The sequence below is a fragment of the Rhipicephalus microplus genome, chromosome 3, assembly GCF_043290135.1.
Source record: "Rhipicephalus microplus isolate Deutch F79 chromosome 3, USDA_Rmic, whole genome shotgun sequence".
Lineage (NCBI taxonomy): Eukaryota > Metazoa > Arthropoda > Arachnida > Ixodida > Ixodidae > Rhipicephalus > Rhipicephalus microplus.
This window is the reverse complement of record NC_134702.1, coordinates 230,091,782-230,111,707: the sequence shown is the minus strand read 5'-3', so window position 1 is coordinate 230,111,707 and position 19,926 is coordinate 230,091,782. Positions and strand designations below refer to the sequence as shown.

Here is a 19,926-nt window from a genome sequence, read left to right as displayed (position 1 = left end):
GCCTCCCCGAATCAATACACGTCGTTTCCCTTAGTCATCAATTCAGCATTAGCGCATTAAAGCTTAGACAAAATGTAATAATACATCACCATACTTTCAGACATGCACTCTTAGAAAACAAAGGTCAACTTATTCACTAACTAAATACTAACTGTTTACTTGTCACAAAAATCACTAGCCTCATGGTAAGTGAAGGTAGTAAAATCCCCATGAGTGAAACTTGCTAGTTTGCTAAGTAGTTCGTGAATAGTGCACTGACTCGAATAATTATTAACATTACTGAATGTTAGTTAACCCATGCCTATATGTGCATACACATTGCCTCATCAAGATAATTATATTACTGAAGTATACAAAGGATAATACCTGAAGTGCTATTGTCCATGTAGAATAATTAGTGTTCACTAATTACTTCATGTAATTAACATGGTAAATATGCAGGACTGCAACATACATAGAAACATAAACGAATCACCAAAAAAGACATGCGCGCAAACGCACATATAGAGTATCAAGACTTAGCCGTTATCTACTGTAGCAGCCATTTGAAGGTTATTTATGCTCGGTTTGAACATATAAACAACTAAGTATGCTGGCATAGAGAGTAGGCTCCTACTTTAGAATAGCCCACTGTGCTGGTAAGCAGGCATAGAATTAAGAAACATAATGCTCATTTTAACGCGATAACGTTAGAGAGCTCGTGTCGCAGAAAACCTGCCGCCGGCCCCGTTGGTTGTGAGCAAAAAAATCGTCTGTGCGTCTGTCACCAAAAAATCAAGTTACCGATATAGCCGCGGGAGGCCGCTACTTGTCCACTTGTGCGCACGGATCACACTGCAAAATCCATGCGTTCGAAGAAAAAAAAAAGTGCTCAAGGTCACGAGGCACGGTAGTTTTTTTGCCCTGCCACCCCTCCTTGCTTAGCTTCTAGCGCTTTCGTTGGGACGAGAGAAGAGATAATGCAATTGCAGCATGCGACAAATCTTTGTAACCCCACTCGCACTGGACGGATTCTTAAAATTTTTGCGGCGTTGAATTCGTGAGACAATAAGCTCTTCTAGCAAATTCATTCCATGGTTACTTCAAAAAGTGTTTCAAGGCGCCTTTAACGCATTTTGTTCGACAGGTGTCACGACGAAAACGAGCCCATTCGGTGATAACAGCGCGCGCTGGTCGAATCTACTGTGTGTGTTTGTGTGCGTGCGTGTGTATTTAACAAAACATATTAATAAGTATGCACTTAGCGGTTTAGGGTGCACTAGGGGCCGGATTTCGCTATCGTGTTCAACTCTTAAAAAAGAAGCTTAAGAGACCCCCAATGTTTGTACACATCATCATCGGCTCTTCTGTTTGTATATATTTGTGTCATAACTTGACACGATATTTTTATTCTATAGCGATGGGCAAAATTAAGGTTGGTCTAAATTTTTCTAGAGTGTCACGATTACTGCAAGATATACAAAGGTGTTTACTAGAGGTCTAGCAACATATGCAGCGTAGTAACCTACAGTAGACACTCATTATTTCAAATTCGGAGAAAACTCTGAATATTGTTTGAATTATCAAAAGGTTTGAATTATTAGAAGTTTTCAGATATATGATTCAGGGCAAAGTCACATATTGATTTCATCACATTTAAAATTTTTTTAAGCATTTTTAAACCCTAACTGCACCTTATGAACAAAAAGCAGAGGTATAAGGTCCACAAGTTTATTGGCCATTTACTGCTGATGAGACCTTTTGAAGAAAGCGTGAATTGCCATATGCTTCTTTGCTATATGTGCCTTCACCACACAGCTTTCTAAACTATTTGAAAAATATCACGGTTTACCATAAATGTGCTTCATTTAAAACATTTGTTTACTAGCAAAGCATTTTTTCTTGAAGGCCTGAGGTGCTTATTTGTCATTTTTAGACTGTTAGGATTATATAAGCACGCAAATTTTGAAATAGTAGTGGAAAAGCAGCACATATTTTCTGGTATGGTACGTCAAAAAGTATAAATTACCCAGATTATGAGTGTGAATCAAGAGGCTGTTAAATACATTGAAAGAATAGAGGGCCAATCAAAAAATTAAATTTCGCTTGAATTACCCAAAAGTGTGAATTATCAGAGTTTGAATTATTATGAGTCTAGTATAGTTAAAAAGACAAAGAAAGCATTCCTGGTTCATAACGGCAAATCTTTCAAGCTTTACCAGGTTCTGGCCATAGTATAGAGATGCCGTTAAGGTAGCAAAATGCGCTCGAAACAAGTAATTACATGCGTTGCCAACTCTTTACTAACTTTTTTTTCAGTTTCTGCTGTTTATGCAAATACTATATGTAGCAGGAGAACTGCCCCTACGGGAACTAATAGTGCAGTTGTGCCGCACGAGATAAGTCACCAAGCTACTATCCCTCAACGGAGATAATGTGTCTTGCATACTTTTGCAGTTATTCATGCATATGATGACATCAGCTTTATGTTGTTACAACCATTATTAGCTTGACAAAGCTATCAAGATATGACTTTCCTAGGTTGAGGAATTGTAGAAGTGGAATTGACCTGCCTGGTGATTCTCTAAGTGAGAATGGGCTATCCTTTTTCATTCCGACGAATTAAGAGGAATGAAACTGCAGCAGGTTGCAATTCCTCGGAGTAAAACGGAGGCGCCCATTCCGCAACACTTACTCTGATATGAAGTATACGAGGTATACAGATACAAGATACAGTCGCAATTATTCTATGCTATACAATATTTATCATTTGTACCTTGAGATTCGAGAGACAGTCAACTATTATACCAAGGTAGAAATGAAAAGACAGTAAAACATAGAAATAGGTGTTTCTGCTATATTGCTGCAGACCAAGATAGAGCTCCGTGCTCCATTGGTTAATGGCCGCTATTGTGTTGTATGTCCAGGAAAATTAACAGAAATTTCATCACACGCCTCCACTGCATGAGGCTGGCTAAAGAACCAAGAGCACAGTCGAATGTGACAGGCTTGTGGTCGCGAGCACCCACTTTTCATATAGTGTACCCTCACCCCCCCTCTTTCTCCCCCCCCCCCCCGAAAAACTTTTCTGCATGGGAAAATATAAAGAACGGGCACCTACTCTCACCCATACATATTTCTACCGACGCCACTTCCTTCTATGCCACTTTTGGCATGTACCAAGCTAAGGAGACGACTGCTAGAGCGCCAAGACATAGGCGGCTAGGGAGACTGATAGAAATGACCGTGTATTTCATTCACCAATATATACTCTAGCATTTGAAAAGCCGCACAGTCCTTAATATGTATTTGATGACTGGTCGGCGGAAGCTTTTATTTTTTTTAGCCAACTTTATTGAAACCCACTACTTTTTCTGAAGGTTTTGGGCATCTCATGTGATTTTGCAGTGACGTCGCAAAGAAACGTGCTTCCCTGCAGCCCAGTGATGACTCGTGGGCAGCATGTCACACTATTCTTGCAAACTCAGCGAGTCATGATTTACCCGTTCTGGGAATATAAAAAAATAAATTAGGAACAATCTCACGGAATTCGTGATGTATGCGCACGTCCTATCAGAACTCTCTCCAGCAATTAGCACACTTGCGCTGCTGGCAGAGATCTTGCCTGCAACACCTACTTCGAAAACTCAGTTCGGAAACTTCAGTGATCATGTTTTGCAGCCAAAATACATAGCGAATTCTGTCTAGCCAGCCGTTATTCAATTTTTAATTTCACTGTAAAGAAAGGCCCAATGGTCTCATCATGTCGCTCTGGCATTGCAAAGAGCAGACGACACACCGCTCGCGTGTCACCACTGTGATTCAGTGAAGCGCCTCGTTTGCAGGAGCCCATTTTAGCGGACCACGATAAAATTTTTTTGCCTGCGCTGGCAGCCGCGAGCCCCACCATTCCCCCTTGCTTGCGGCGAAATCGGGAACGAGTATTGCAGGAAAACACAACCCTCGAAGCCGAAAACTAGCCAGAACAGAAAACTACCATCTTTGATTACTTTCAATAATTCAAAAAATCTTGCATCCTACTTTGTGTCTTGCGAATTCGAAAACCCACTTAACTACACAATTTTCACAGTCCCTGTGACTTTCAGCTACCACATTATTTGAACCAAGAGCTGAATCAATCAAATTTTGTATTGGTTTAGCTACGATTTATGCTCTCCGATGTTGGCTCACAAAATTTCTACCAAGAAAAAAAAAGAAGACAACTGTAGCACGAAGCTACAAGAAACCCCGTACGGATTTCTCAGAGAAACAAGTCTTTTAGTTGGCTTCGTGCTACAATGGGCAGTCGTCTTCATTTCCTTTTTTAACCCTTCCGCCACCATGCAGGTTCCCGCAGAACTCATTTGCATTAGTACTTGCGTTCATGTGCTTCGAGCTGTTGATAAATTTGCCTTCGCGCTGTCAAGTTCTAGCTTCCTGGTTAGCTCATTTGGCAGAGAGACCACCACGGAAAGGCATTGGTCCCAGGTCCGAACCCCGGACTAGGACGAACTTTTCGGCAACTGAGAGGCTGTTCTTTCTGAGAAATCTATACAGATTTTCTTGCGGCTTCGTGCTACAACGGGTGCTTGTCTTTTCTCCCTTTTTTAACCCTTCATCACATTGCGGGTTTCCGCAAGCTGATTTGCAAAACTTTCTATTAGTGGAGCCTTCAAAAGCTAACGGCACTTGGTGCCACAAATGACACACAGATGTTGTTGGTGACAGAATTTTCCCTCCTCCTGGTCTGGCCCCATGGTTATAAAGCGTGATGCAACTGCCACGCGAGAACAACAGAAGAACAAGGCAAACGTGTAAACTTTACACACACAGATTTTTTGTTTATTCTGTGCATTGTCAAGGGTTGGGGTCAAAAAAACAGATCAGGAGAGGATTCCATCATCGAGGTCTTCTTCCTTGGGCTCCGGATGGGAGGCCACCTTGCGCAGCACTTTGGTATAGACATCCTGCAGGGACTCCCTCGCCCCTGGGTCGAGCGCAGCAAGGCACTCCTGCGATTGGGAAAATGTAGTCATCTTATGCGAGCGCTGCTTCTGAGACTCTAAGGAGGTTTAACCTCATTTGTGCCTCAGGGGAGAATGGTGGAGAGGGCAACAATCTCTAAAAAACCACTAGATTCAAAGCAAGCCAGACAATCATACCTAGAAGAAGAGACCATATGGGTCTTGAAACATTGGGCATTTCTTCAAAGCCATAAACTAAAAGCTACACTTGGCTGGGTAGTCTTTTTATTATGTTTTCATGTGCCGCGAGTGTGCACGCAGGTGAAAGCACTCACGTCCAGTCCCTGTGTGGAGGTGCGCAGATGCAGCAGGGCGACCAGTGCGTACTCGCTGTTGGCACGCACCATGGTGTTCTTCTCCTTGGTTCCATTCACCAGCTGGGGCACCAGGGTGCGCAGCAGCTGCGGAGGTGCTCCTTTGTCCAGGCAGCGCGATAGCCATTGCACTGTCTGGGCCACCAGCTGCTTGACCTCGTTGCTTCCGTGGTTCAGGCACTGCGCAGAGTAGAACCACACTTATGAAAGCAGACGGTGATGAAGCATCCCACCTAATCGCTAACGAGGCCCCTTCTGATCTACCGTGCCTGGCGACACAAGACGGAATACCCACCCATTAGCAAAAATATAGGGACCACGGAAGCACGAGCCAAAATCGCTGTCTATGCCGTGCAGTCCTAAGAAGTCTGCTGTGCAGCACTGCTGAGCTGAAATAGCTGCGCTGAGCATTCCTTTCACGAAATTTGCTAGAGAAACCAAACAACTTACCCCTATACCGTATTTACTCGCGTAATCCTGACATTTTTTCGGACGAAAAACCAATGCAAAGTCGGAGTGAGAATTACACGAGAAAACTTTCCGCAAAAACGTACGGTGTGAAAAACAAAACTAAGCGGCCGCAAATCATGATTCTCACACCAGCAACTAACTGCAAGCTTTGAGGAGTACTAATTATGACTTACCCCAACAATAAAAGCACAGGTTAACACAAGGCAAGATTTATTTGAGAGACAAAAGGCGCAAGAAAATAGTCGAGAATCAGAATACCGTGCTTGTGAGCGTTGCGGTAGCGCTCGTCACTCAACAGGAGCCCGCAAAAGGTTAGCATACGACGTCAGTATTGGGCTGATGGCCGTTTAACACAAAATTATCTGCAGTTGCCTTCTGGCGAAATAAAGTTTACCATCCATCTCAGTCTTAGGCACCTGACAGGCCCAACATGTCTGGGTGGCTTTCAGCTGCCGTCAGCAGTAATGAACACAGAACTCGACTTTGAAGGGCCTTCCGGCAGCCCCGTTGCTGTTGTCGAGTTTATGATCAATCAATTACAACTTGAAAGCAGCCGCGTAGCTTCCGTATAGCCTCATAACGTAACAACATTACGGACACAACGTGGGAAATACGCCGCAACGCGCGCTTGTCACTTTGGGTTGGCTTGTATTTGATAGACTCTCCGTGCAAATTACAGTACGCTTTATGCTTAAGAGATGGCGTCAGATAGCCTAAAGACTGCGCCATTTTCGACTGTGAGGTGCACCTAAAACGTGCGAAAACGCGAAATGACACTTTATGAAGCAAAAAAGATATTATCTCGTTGGTATGCGCAGCATCTCTTCACAAACAGTGCCCAGTAGAGAATAAAGTAATGTTTTTCATTATCTTCACGGAAAACAAAGACGCAGTTGTAGGACTATATTCTTCAGTGGTGGCACACGCCCACTTTGGTTCTGCAGCCTTCTCTTCATTTGCTACAGAAAGTTGCCCCGAGTGTAGACTGCGCCAATAGCGAAGGCATACGGAGAGCCTGTGTACTTCTGCTCTCAGGTTTACATTGGCTGCACGCACTGCCTCAAGCAACCTGATACAGTTGAGCCCACATATAACGGCCCCATTTAAAACAATTTTTCGCTTAAAAGGAACGATACCCGCGTGACCGTGAAAATATACATTGGTTCAATGGAACAAAATCGCACTTATAACGAACGTCTCCGAGTGCCGCTGATCGGTTACAGCGAACGGAGTCAGCGGTCTGCCGACTTCCGGGGAAACCAATTTCGACCACCGATCAGGCGTCGGCAAGGTGCCCATACATTCTTATTGTTAAATGCCGACCCTGCCTCCGCGACCCTCTAGTTGCCGCTCTCCCCTACCCACGGACCATGCCACGACTGCTTTTTGTTACGCACGCCTCCGTCCTTTGTCCCCCCGCTACTCTGAGCACCCCGCATCACCAGACGAGACCCATGTTTTCATACTTCCACCGATCTTTTGAAGACCAGTCGGCCATCTAACCTCTTTTTGATCGCTGGTACTAATGTTGGCATCGCCGGCCTAGAGTGACCAGACCATTTGCCAACATCGTCGGCCACCGACTGTATCTGATAGTCTGCATCTAGTGCACGCGCGTTCGCAACCCACCGACTATGATAATTTGCGATTTGTTTCGTGTTTAGAACTTGTTCTTTCTCACTTTGCACTCGACTCAGAATGCCTTCCACGCGCGTGCAGAAGCGCGAAAACGACTGTTAATTTGTGCAGAACGAATCGCGAAATATCGAAATTCGTGAGGCCACGCAAACCCGCCAGCGCAACAAAATATTTTTTTGACCACGGCCTCCGATTTTTTGAACACTGCCGCACGCACCGATCCAGGCGGCCGTGCTTTGATTTCTGCGCGCGCAGGCACTCTTTCAAGTTTTTCTCCGTGTGAGTTGCGCGTTTCGTGGACTTTTCAAGCAAGCTGCCCAACCTGCCATCTTCCTGTGTGTGTTGGTTTTCAAGGTCGCCCTCCTGCTGCATCCTCCCCTCTTTATCGCGACTCCTTGCCCTTCTCTCGCAAGTCTGCTCTCCTCTCTTGATCACAACCCCTTCGACCATCTCCACTGCTCCGCGACGCCCGCCACGCTGCCTCGAATTAGTTTCGTTTTCTGACTGGAAACGGGCCCAGAGCTGTTCCACGCGTTCTGGCACGTGTGTCGCGTGTGCGCATCTTGCTCGCTCTTGGTGGGCATGTGTAGTCATGATGGCCGACGGGAGGACTAGCACACTTTTTCCTGCCGCTCCAAAAAACGTCGAAAGTGTGACCACTTAGCTTTAGCGTAATTCGCGCGTTAGGTGCTGCGTTGCGGAGCGCTTGCTCATAGTGCTCATAGCTGTTGACCACCTGACAGCCAACTTGCCGCTTCGGGTTTCCCGGTGTTCATCTGTGGAGATGGTGAATATTTCGTGGGCGGCGGTGACGACTACATGCGCACGAAGCTGTTTTCGCGAGGCCGACTTTGTCGACGTCTGGTCCGATGCTTAGCCTGAAGCTTCCGAACTGCGGTGGCGTTGTGGCAGCGCGTCGTCGACTCCGACCTGGGAGAGCGGATAGGACATCTGTTGCGATGGTTTAATTATGGCCGATGATGATGCCGAAACTGCGGAACCATGCACGGATTGGGGCATTGTGAATGAAGTACGTGGCGAGAGCGATTTGGAGGAATCGGTTTGCGAGAACGACGAAACTTTGGAGCCAGTGCCTCATGCAGCTTATGCCACAGGCCTCGGCGAACGAGAATCCTGCAGTTTTAAACGAACTCGAGACCGCCCTTATCGCTTCTTCGCTTCGAAACACGTACATCATAGACTTTTTGGGGCAAAAAAGTTTGCGTTTTCACTCGCAACTTTTTTAAAAGGTGTGTTTCATTTACTATGAACTTCAGGATACAGCGAACGGATGTCGCGTCACGCTCAGGTTAGCTATAAGCGGGCTTGACTGTACTATCAAAAACAGATAACATATGATGCGTACCAAGGACATCGCCAGAAATTTTTCAAGGGGGAGAAATAAACCCCCACCCCTTAGTTATGAGACCAGAATAAGAAATGGGAAAAAATTTTGCCTCACAGCACGTGCGCACATCCGCTGACGGGCAAGCATGCCAGCTCTAAAAGTGGCAAGAAGAGATTATTGAAGTTGTTAGCATGGATTTCGTATTAATAGCAACTGATGCCCACTGGACGCTAATGACGAAATGGGAGGAAAGGCTAGACAACCACGCCCCTAAAAGAAATTTTTAGCTCGTATAAAATTTGGCTAGCTGCCATCACCACTATCATAGTAAAAAAAAATTGTCATATCAGACTATGCGCACAATGTCGATGCTTTTTTACATTTACAGCAGAGTTCAGATTTCTATGACTGTGGTCACTGGAACATGTTTTGCTTTTCTCGACCCAGCTTAAGGGGGGACCCAAGAAGTAGAAAATCGGGCAAAAAATCGGATTTCCGCGTTCCCGATGCCCTTCCCAGCCTATCAGCAAAGTTTGGCTTCGAAATTCCACTTATTTCTGAAGTTGAAACTCATAAAGAGAGCAACCTCGTTCAAGCGGACTTTTATATTGAAGTGTAATCTAACCGTACTTCAACCACCGATGGCACGCGAACTACGTGCTCCACCAGCGCCATTATGGTTTTGTTGGAAAAGTCACGTTTATAGAATTTTTTTTCCAGTAGACAACTATGTACCCTTTGCAAAAGCGGAAAAAAAAACGAAGTCAAAATCACGCACAGCACGCGATTCCATTGGTTGCTTGATGCACGTGACCGAAATGGCGCTTCCCGATTAGCCAGAAAAACTTGCTGGCAGTGTCCTCCGACATTTTGAAAGGGTATTGTATTTGCGACAGTGTCGTGACTCGTATCCCTAACGTGCTTTTGTGACTGGGTATGCCCGACGATGCAAAAAAGTTCCGATCGCAGCATCATTTTCGCCGTTCACGCAAGAAAGGCAGAAAACCCAATGGTGCTGCTATTGTGTCGCGGGAGCAAGCGCCGACGTTGTTTGATAATGCCATCGTAACCAAAGATGGTTCCTTTTGCGTGCGCGGCGTGGCTGCTGGCCGCCCGTGTACTGGAGATGTTATCAATGGAGGACCGTGCAAGACGGTTTCCCCAGATAGCGGACACTCTGTGAATCATGATCGCGCTGATGCTATCGGCAACGGTAAAGTGCGCGTAGACACGGGCTTCCCTGACAGTGCGCGCTATGTCGACTCCGACCGCGTGCGGATAGACGCCGATGTTATCGATGCCAGTGAAGTTCACGACGTGAACACCCGCGAAACAACCACGACGCTTGAGCGCCTTTCGTCAGTGTCGGCAACAGTGCGAAAAATTGAGCACTTTTCCGAATCAAGTGGTGTGGCAGCGAGACAAGGTGACAGCAAGGCAAGACTCAGAATTCTCACGGAAGCCTCCAATTCGTGCCTTGGAGTTTCCTGTCAAAGGAGCAGCACGCTTCTCTTTTTGCTGCGCAAGCTGCTGCTGCAGAAGCTGACATGGGCAATGTCAATGCATTTGCTGCAATTCTAGAGCAGCTGGACATCACGATATCCAGCAGCACATCCCTGAGGGCTAGGGAGAAAGACTGTCATCAGAGTGCAACCTCAAATAAACTGAGATGCGTCCCAAAGTCTGAGAAAGCTGGTCAAGAAGAAGCATAGGGATGGGATGCATTAAGATTATGCCCCTGGTGCCTTTTCATAAGATTTAAATGGTATTTTTTGAATAAAGGTATTTTGAAACGTTTTTCCTCATTTTCTCAAAACATCAATTTCGGCACATTTGCCAAGTTGGAGGGAAAATAACTTCTGTTCTATTCAAAGCTATCAGCATATTTCTTTTTTTTTTTTTTCACAAAGATAAATGCCTGCAGTATGCAATATGCCTATTTTGAAGGCAAAATACAGATAAAAACTTATTGAGTCACATGCATGACAGGTGAAGTTGGCTTGTTTTTCTCTGAACATTGATGTACTCTAACTCCTGTTTAAATTGGCCCAGCAAATTTATTTATTTATTTATTTATACTGCCAACCCTCACTTGAGGGTCATTACAGAGAGGGAAGCATAGGATATGGAAAGTAAATACAGACATTGATATTTTCAGCAACTTTGAACAATAACACAATAGCATATTCATTGCTCGGCAAAGTAAACATCAAGAGCACATTCAAATTTTTTAGCGTCAGAATTTTCAACAATATGTCGCGGCAATTTGTTCCACGCTTCTATAACATCAGGGAAAAAAGATTTGCGAAAGACGTCCGTGCGAGCACCGAAGGGGCGAACTGCCGCGTCATGATTGATCCGGCTGCTGAGCTTATGCGGGAAGGTGTACGTAAAATGTTGTATCTATTTTCATTTGACCATGCAATATCTGAAAAAATACTTATAGGCGCTGCTTTTGTCGTCTAATTTCTAGAGATTCCAAACCACTTAATTTTAACATCTCGGTAACCGAATCAGCCCTTTATACTTCGAACATATAAATCGCGCGGAAAGTCTCTGAATTCGTTCCAGTTTACCTATTAAATCCTTTTGGTGGGGGCTCCAGGCAGCACAAGCATATTTTAAAACAGGGCGCACAAATGTTTTATATGCAAGCAGCTTGACGTCTTTCGTAGCATTCGGTAATTTAGCACGCAAGAAACGCAGTTTTCTGTAAGAGGCACAGCATACATTCTCGACATGTGCACGCCATTTCAAATCATTCCTAATATGCACTCCCAAATATTTAAATGCACACACCTGCGGTAAATAATTAGGTCCAATGCTGTACGTAAATGGTAAAACGTGTTTCTTGGTAGTTATATGCGTATATGTTTTATATGATTTATAGCATATTGCACTCCTTAAACATTCTAAAATGTTTCTACACTGTCGCCAATGCTTTGGTGCTTTCTGCTTAGATGCTAATTAGGCTGCAAACAAAGGACCCAGGTTTTACACTGATTGTGGAGTGTCTTGGAAACTACTTGATTTATCAAAAAGTAATTACAATTTTTAGAATCTGCGTATCTAAATACACAAACTGTGAAAATTTCGTTCACATCTATACATAAATAAAAAGTTGCCCATCAAGTGTAGCCTCCCCCCTTAATTCACTAATAGCAGGATTCCACACTCATACAGTATGCTGTGCCTGCCTTTTCACTTTCTCTGCAATGTCTTTATTGAAAAAACTGGAGAGCATTGCAGCTGGTTGCTATTTACTTGCTGACGAAAAAATAGGCCCCGCAATCTTTCATTATTATGGAATATTTGATTAATTGTCATGCTACAAGGACTCGAATCGATTTTATAGATTTGTACAACAAGTTTAAGCTGCGATCCTGCAATCATCAAGAGGACATGTAATGTGGCTTGGGTAAAATACCTGTGAAATGTAGCAACACACTTTGATAATCTCTACTCTGTAATCCTGCAATATAGTGGTGTGACATTATTATATCACTGTATTTGAACTCTCAATTAATGTCTGAATTGAGTGTTTCTCAATTCACACACTTCTGGCTCTTACACCACTTCCTTTGTTTATGGGCCTACTTTAATCACATTTTCAATATGGAATTCTGGTTATATCTATCTATTCTGTTATTACTGAGCTTTAACATCAGAAGGTTCAACAAGCATAATAAATGACATCACATGGTCATGACCCTGTCTGTGGCTCCACCTACCTTGGCAAATGTTGTTAATAGTACTTGGGGCAGCTCTTCACATTTGGTAACCAGCATGTGACGTAAACAGTGGCCACTTCCACGTACCCCACCAATCACAATGGGAACCTGCATACAAGGAGACAAGGAGAATTCTATACAAGGAGAATTCTATGTACTGAAACATTCACATTGTTTTATGTCTTTTGAGAGTGGTCGTAGTTCCAAAGGTTGTAGCTGTTATCCAGTTGTCACGTGATCCAAAATCTGAAAAGTCCTGAATTTTCCAACCAATCCTTTGCAGAGAGAGCTTTGGCTATTCAGATTACACACATAATGTGAACAATTTTGCAAATTTTGAGTTTAAGTGAGCAATTATTCTGGAATTCATCTTGAGGCATGCGTAAACAGATGAGAACACCTTTAGCTGCGAGTTTGGATTTCGGCAACTGGGTTCATCACAACAGTGTTGGCTAGATAGTTGCAAACAAGAATTTTAGCAAATTTGGAGATTTAATTTTTCTAAAATACATTACCAAATCAGCTACATAGCTAAAAAACACCATTTAATGTTTATGTTGTATTCACAAGCTAGTTTTTTGTCAACAACTGTGATCTGTGATAAAAATGTTGCCAATCATTCCCTGAGCACACACACACATAAAGCAATCTCGCCCTTTATGGCACGTGAGAATGTTGGATCACTTAGCCGATGAGATACTCCCAAGCGATAACTTTTGGCAATATTTTCATTTCGACCAGCTTAGCGTTGGATGTGCTCGTCTTTGCAACCAATAACGATTCTGCCCTGCTATTTCAGCACTGCGCTGATGGAAGCAACATTCTGCTTTTTAGAGCAGATTCTGGAGCAGAAAAAATTGTGCTTTGGAGCAGGCTTAAGTGTCTTCGAAGCAGAAAAAAAAATGCTATAGCTTAGGGTTGCCATTGAAGTTTTCAGAGCAAACGCATGTTCCTAATCATTCCTGCAGTCTAAAACATCACTTAAGCATCTAATAAATATTTATGTTTGTTATTAAGCATTCCATATGATAGTATGCGGCCAGTATACAAGCCGCATAGTAGCATCATTGGTGTAAATCATGTTGGCGGGGGAGGGTCAAAGGAGTCTGGAATTTTCTGTGTTCAGGCTGGGGAGGACAGCCCTAGCAAATGCGCCCCTTGAAATATAGGTTGAGCATATAATACAATTGAGCTAGCAGCTAAGTATAGTGCAATCATCATTATACAAGGCTATTTTATCTGTTGCTGCATACCTGTGGTAAGGGGAGATGCTACTCGAAAAACGATTTTCTTTAATAGGAGTCTGAATTTAACACAAATTGGCATGCTAATAGAGTTTTTTCTCCTCTTTTTCAAATATGTCATTTATTTTCATGTAGATTGCTTGGTTTTCTTTCTGCAGGTCAGATACTGCAAAATTACGGCCATTGTTATGCAACAATTCTGACCTATAAAAATTTGAGATAAAGCATGCAGATATAGCTGACTATGATCTTTTGGAACTGTGGAGTGCAAAAAACTATATAAATTTTGTGTGTAAAAAGGTGAAATACAATAATAAAATAGAAAAATTTACTATGGCTCTAGTTGCCAAGGGCTTTCAATGTTATGTAATTTTTGAAAAACATAATCAAGCAGCACTGACAATCTGAATAGATACTTGCACTCTATGGGCCTTCATCATGCTATGTGCAAAATTTCATAGAGGTATGACAATCCTAAGTATACGAACTAGCGTGTATAAGAAGCACAGATCACACAAAACTGCAAAAGGAGAAAAACGCATTTGAAAGTCTGAAACCTTTTTTTTTTATCACAGAGTTGTTAGAAATGCATAATCTTTGGCCATAATGTTCAAGAGAACTTTGAAAAGCACTGCAAGTTACTAGAACTGTCCTGCAGCATAGGTTGTGCCCTCACGGTCCTTGCGAGCACTCTCTTCTAGCCGTGCCCTTTTCTCTCCACGACGACGGTGGGCCCTTGCTTCTGCTGTCAGACGCTCGGACATTCTCTTGATGCGCCTCGCATCGCGGGAATCACTGAAAGTAACTAGATCTCTAGATGGCAGTATGTTGAGCTCTTCCAGGATGTGCTCGAAAGTAGCATGACCTTTGTTGAACCACAGGATTGCCATAGCTGCGGCAGTCTCGACAACCGTTCGGGAGACAAACTTAGTCTTGGGGCAAAGTAGCCAAATTTTGCTGTTCAGGGATTCCGATGCGTTCTGGGTTTTCCCTTTGATGCATCGAGCAAGGAGCTTCTCATCCGTTAGCCGCTTATAAATGGGCAAAACAGCCAATCCCAGTGCTTTTGTCAGGAGAGGTGTGTGGCGTGGTGCAGGTTCACCAAGTGCTTCAGCGCGTTGATGTTTGCACCACGACTCTGTTCCTGCAGGGCAAAACTTGTGGCTGCCAGCATTGTCAGTAGAGCATGACTGGAAGTACGAAGCCCATACTGCAGTGTACATATCCCGTACACTCCCCCTGTTGCTTGTTATGGCAATCTGATAGTATGTTTGGAGCTTCTGAATGGCTGGCTCTTTCATTTTCTGCCCTCGTGGTAACGGCACATGCAGCTTCCGTAGCGCGGTGCCAAGTCTCTTGGCCACATGATTAGTGCAGTCTTCTTTTTCTATATTGACAGCACCATAGACTTTTGACTCTGCAACTGCACTATATGCTTTGCTGTCACCGTCACTCAAGAATGTCATGAAATGCAGTGGGGTGTCATAAGTCAATGTTCTCTGCCAAATGCGCATTGCAGCCTCCGTTTCTATGGCATGGGAGGAACAGTCTGCATTTTTTTCACAGACTGGGCCATGGAATGCCTGCCACACTTCCTCGTCTGGGCCTATATCCTTGTGCCTACTGCATGTCAGGCAGTAATTTGATATGACCTCGAAGTCTAAGCAGAGGCCAGTATCTAGGAGATAACTGCGCCAATTCCGTTGTGGCTTTTGTGGCCCCTCTTCTGCCAAGTGCCGTCGAACATAACAGCCACATCAGTTTCGCCTGCTACTTCTTTCGTCAACTCTCTGGATCAGCGCAAGTTTTCACTCACAGCTGCCATGGCAGCGGTGTGCACCTTCTTTGCTATCGAAAAAAATCCTCGGTGGTGCATTGGCTTTGAGAGTCTAATAATGGAGCAAAATCTCGACAATTGCTCATGCCCAATGCTGACAGCGCGTGCAGCCACCAACGCCTTCACATGTACAGCGAAACTATCTCGGGAGCTCCCACTGTCGTGCCGTTGGCTCACTCGGCTGCTGCCGTCCGCCATAACACGCGGTGACGTATAGGAGCACGAAAGAACAGTCGCTGAGCATTCGCTGTTTTCGCAATGAAGTTCGAGGAGCGAGGAAAGTCCCTTGCGCTTTTCTGCCGGCTCCCGAACGGCAAGTTTTTGAATACCGCAAGCAGGGCATGCCGCACCTGCCACAAGTGCCGTCAGCAAGAGGGTGTCGCACAAAACTGTCGTTGCACAAACCTCATCGTGCTGTCTTTCGTCTTTTTCGAAGAAGCCGAGCTTTTTTTCCGAAGCACTGACGAAAGAAAGCACAGCGTCAATCCCTTTATCGCAGCCACTGTCGCTCGCGCACTCGTCGATGCCGCCGTCAGGCCTAGCACACGTAGACGCGTTCTCGTTCGTTGCCGTCGTTCGGGGCGCTTTATGCCGCCTTCCCTTGAACTTGTGCTTCGTTCGAAACTTCTGCGGTCTCACGTTGCACTTTTTTGGGCTTGTCATCGCGGAAATATGCGTAGACGCGCAGAAAAGCAGACGGACCAAATGCCGATGGCCGCCACCAACACAGCTGACAATGACTCGGTAGCCAATGGCGATGCGGCTTAGGGTGCCGCGCGTTTCAAACCGCTCAAACCACGTGATAAAAAGGCCTCGTTCTTTTTTTTTTTTTTTTTTTTTGCCCACGTACGAAACTGGCGGTCGTCGGAGCTGTAAGAAGAAGGCCGGACGCAACTTTCCCAACCGATCGCGATGGCGGGCGGCACTGCGACGGGGAGCAGCGCGCAGTCAAAGATGGCCAATATCGGCGCAAATTCACGAAATTTTGAGCCACCGCGATGCCTTCATACACATTTTTTTTTTTTTGCATATTACGGTTCGAATTTAGTTTTGACATTTTCACAGATGAAAGAAGAAGGTTTGAAGATTACAATGCAATAAAAATCAGAAATACGAGAAATTTCGCTAAAAACGCGATTTTTCGACTCGCATCTCCCCGTAAATGGCCCTCAGCTGTGTGAACTATGGAAATCGCAAAGTGGTGAAAAAAAAAAGAGACTGAATAGAACAATACAATCGCTTGAGCTCGGGCCCCATGCTTGGTTTTTTTTTAATTCTATTTGAAAGCATGATTGAATTCTTATATAAATAAAAACACAACACATAACGAAAATATGAATTGGCCACCATTGCCTAGTATGCGTCACCTCTCGTGATTTTTCTGGATTAACGCCACTGAGTTGCATACTAGGATGATAGTGTGTATACAACTTGCTTTTGGTTCTGCTTAGGCTCACGGGATGGTCCAATTGTTCAACTTCATTCTTTTTAGTTTGCCAACACCCATTTTGGAGCAGGTTCGGAGCAGTTACGAGCAATTATTGCACTTTGGAGCAGCATTTCCTTTTTGGAGCAGTTTAGAGCAATTGGAGCAGCACTTCCATCACTGGCATCGATGGTACAGCATCAGAGGGTCAAATGCCGAGCTGAAGTGTGCTCAAAAGTGATTTTCTTTGAATATGACCTTACTCTACCTGTGCTAAGCTTCATCAATGGTGCATGCTATAGCCCAATGGGCCAGATTAGTTTTTGTCTTTTCCTATAAAGGGACATCTTAATCCCAGAGTTTTCAAGTAGTGTGCATCAGAAAAACATCGGCCTCAGCGAGAAATTGTACAATCAGCATGAAATGACGAGCTAACAGAGGAAAGCATTAACAATGGTATAGCACGCGCCGTCCAATCATCCCCACGGACATGTGCAACACTGCCAGATCTGAGTGCTGTGCGCCTATCAGCAGTGATGACTGTATGGCGTGCACAGTACCATTTCTTATGCTTGCCGCTCTTCACACATTTCAGTAGATGCTGAAAATGCACTCGCAGGGCTTACACCCTGCCTTTCTTCAGTGAAGAAAACATACAAACTTGTTCATGGTTTTCAGCTTAACAACAGTGCAAAACACATTTTGGTTCACACCAACGCTGTATCAATTTTGACTAATCGAACTTGAACACATAGTGATTCAATCTCACCCATTAGTCACCCTAAGGAAGACTGATTCCATCGACCTAAGACAGTAACAACTCGCTCTGCTTAGACAGAGTTTTCGGTAGAAGCGTGTCTGTACTGATACAGCAGCAACTGTAATCACAGAGCTCGCACACTAGTGCTGCTCCAAAGCAAACTTAGCTTAGAATGATTTCCTAACAAAGTAAACGACTTTGGCTCAAGAAATTTTGCTTCGAATTCCTCAGTTCCCGCAGGACTAACCCGGATCAACACATTCCGGAGACTTACTCGGTCGGCAGTCATGTACTTGATCAGGGTCTTGACCACTCGGTCTCTCCAGTCATCTGTGAGGATGCGCTCGGGAGCTTGCTTGAGTGCCACCGAGAGTGTTACACTACAACCGTGCCTTAATGTCCAGTCCTCGCTAGGGTCATCACCTGCACGACAATAACATTACTCGTACTGTTCAAAAGCTTTCAATGACTTCTGCAAATTCGATACTGTTGTTCTTTAGTATAGTAAAGTAGAATATTCATGCATTGATTACATCCCCATCGGTGTTGTAGCTTGGCAAGTAAAGCGCCATACTGCAGCTTCAGAAAAGGAATTTCAATGCCTGGCCATTGTGGCCGCATATTCATCAGGACTAAATGCAAGAACACCCGCGTATTTAGATTTGTGTGCCCACAGAGGCACCCCAGCCTAAAAATAATACCGTTGTTCCACACATAAAATTAAAAAAATCGCTACTATAGATTTCCATTAAAATCAGCTCAAAAAGACTGTCAAAATCTGTTGTATTTCATAAGTAGCTAAGCTTATCAGAACTGCGTTCTCTTTCCCTGTTCCCCCTCCAAAAAAACACACCTCTCAAGTGCATCCAAATAGGTCGCTTCAAAACAATTAACTAGACTTGCATGAAGAAAAAATGAGTAAACTTGAGAAAACCTGCCTTCAAATAGTATCCTTACATGAACCAAAAGACCACCCAATTTTATGGGATCAAAATAAAAATGCCCATGCATGTAACGTTAGAGTTAAACTGTGAAATATCTCAACATTGACGACAAAAAAAGGGGGGGGGGAAGGGGAATACACAAGCCCAACTTGTCTTTAAAAAATTTTAAGTTTAATTCCCTCACAATTTGTTCTCTTGAGTAACAAGCTCTGCTGTGTCAACAATCACTTTTGTACGCCTCAGTCGCACACCACTAAAATCACACATACTGAGCTGCTTGAGAAAGTCCAATCTTTCAGCGAATACAGCAGTTTAGACCCGCGGCCAATCAATTTTAGAGGAAAACTAATTGCGCCGAAAAAACAAGAATGAAAAGTGGCACACATACACACACAGCCACTTCTGAAGGTCCGGATGAATACCCCTTCTCAGCCAGTAGAAACTTCTCCCGATCAATGTCCAGCTGAAGATCTCACTTTAAGCTACTCATGGTTAGAAAACCTCAGGCACACACACAATATATAGTACATAACAGAACTATATGAAGCGTATGAAATACCTTTGCTTTGTTGTGCACTTTCCTGGTGAAAATGGCACATCTCAAGTAGCACTTTATAGAAAACAGATGCGATGCACACAAGTTTTATACAAACCTATGTGGTGCATACACCATTTGTTGTACATGAAGCACATGTTACATGATACGTGAAAAAGTTGTGTAGTTTTTTAATACACAAGAAATGTGTATCTGTGACGAACTACAGGTGCAGGGGCCTTTGTCAGGCATATGAAATGCCTTTTGCCTAGTTTCCTTTCCCTCGTATTTGAAGAAATGGAATAAAGATACTACTAATACCCTCGAACACCATTATATCATACTTACATATATCGAATTTTCGGGTATATCGAACTCGCAAAATATCCCCTTGAAGTTCCTTTGTAAAAGTATAGAAATTTGCATGCTTATATCGAACGGCATTTTTACCCGCCTTCAAATATATCGAACGCCGCGCGAGCTAAAAGGTACCCCCCCCCCCCCCCCCGCGATGTCCGTGGCAGCACAGCTCTGCGCACGAGTGGGAAGGCGCACTCGCAGCAGCGCCCAGCAACCTTTGCGCGGTACCACGCCTCTGCCAAAACCTGAAACACTCCAAAAAAGGTGTGGGGGAGAGGGCTCAGAGTGCACAATCTCTAACATGCGGAACGCTTT

General features: G+C 44.2%; 1 protein-coding gene across 1 annotated transcript in view; it reads right to left on the bottom strand.

Annotated features, from left to right (window-relative positions):
- Positions 1-4,794: 4,794 nt before the first annotated feature.
- Positions 4,795-19,926, bottom strand: part of LOC119167548 (lethal (3) 80Fj) — a 331,845-nt gene continuing 316,713 nt past the window's right edge. The window contains exons 51-54 of the mRNA XM_037419055.2: positions 18,047-18,195; positions 12,506-12,613; positions 5,279-5,497; positions 4,795-4,991 (exon numbers count right to left, since the gene is read on the bottom strand). Coding sequence (XP_037274952.2) covers positions 4,863-4,991; positions 5,279-5,497; positions 12,506-12,613; positions 18,047-18,195 — 605 coding nt within the window. The 3' untranslated portion in view covers positions 4,795-4,862. The remainder of the gene's footprint in view (positions 4,992-5,278; positions 5,498-12,505; positions 12,614-18,046; positions 18,196-19,926) is intronic.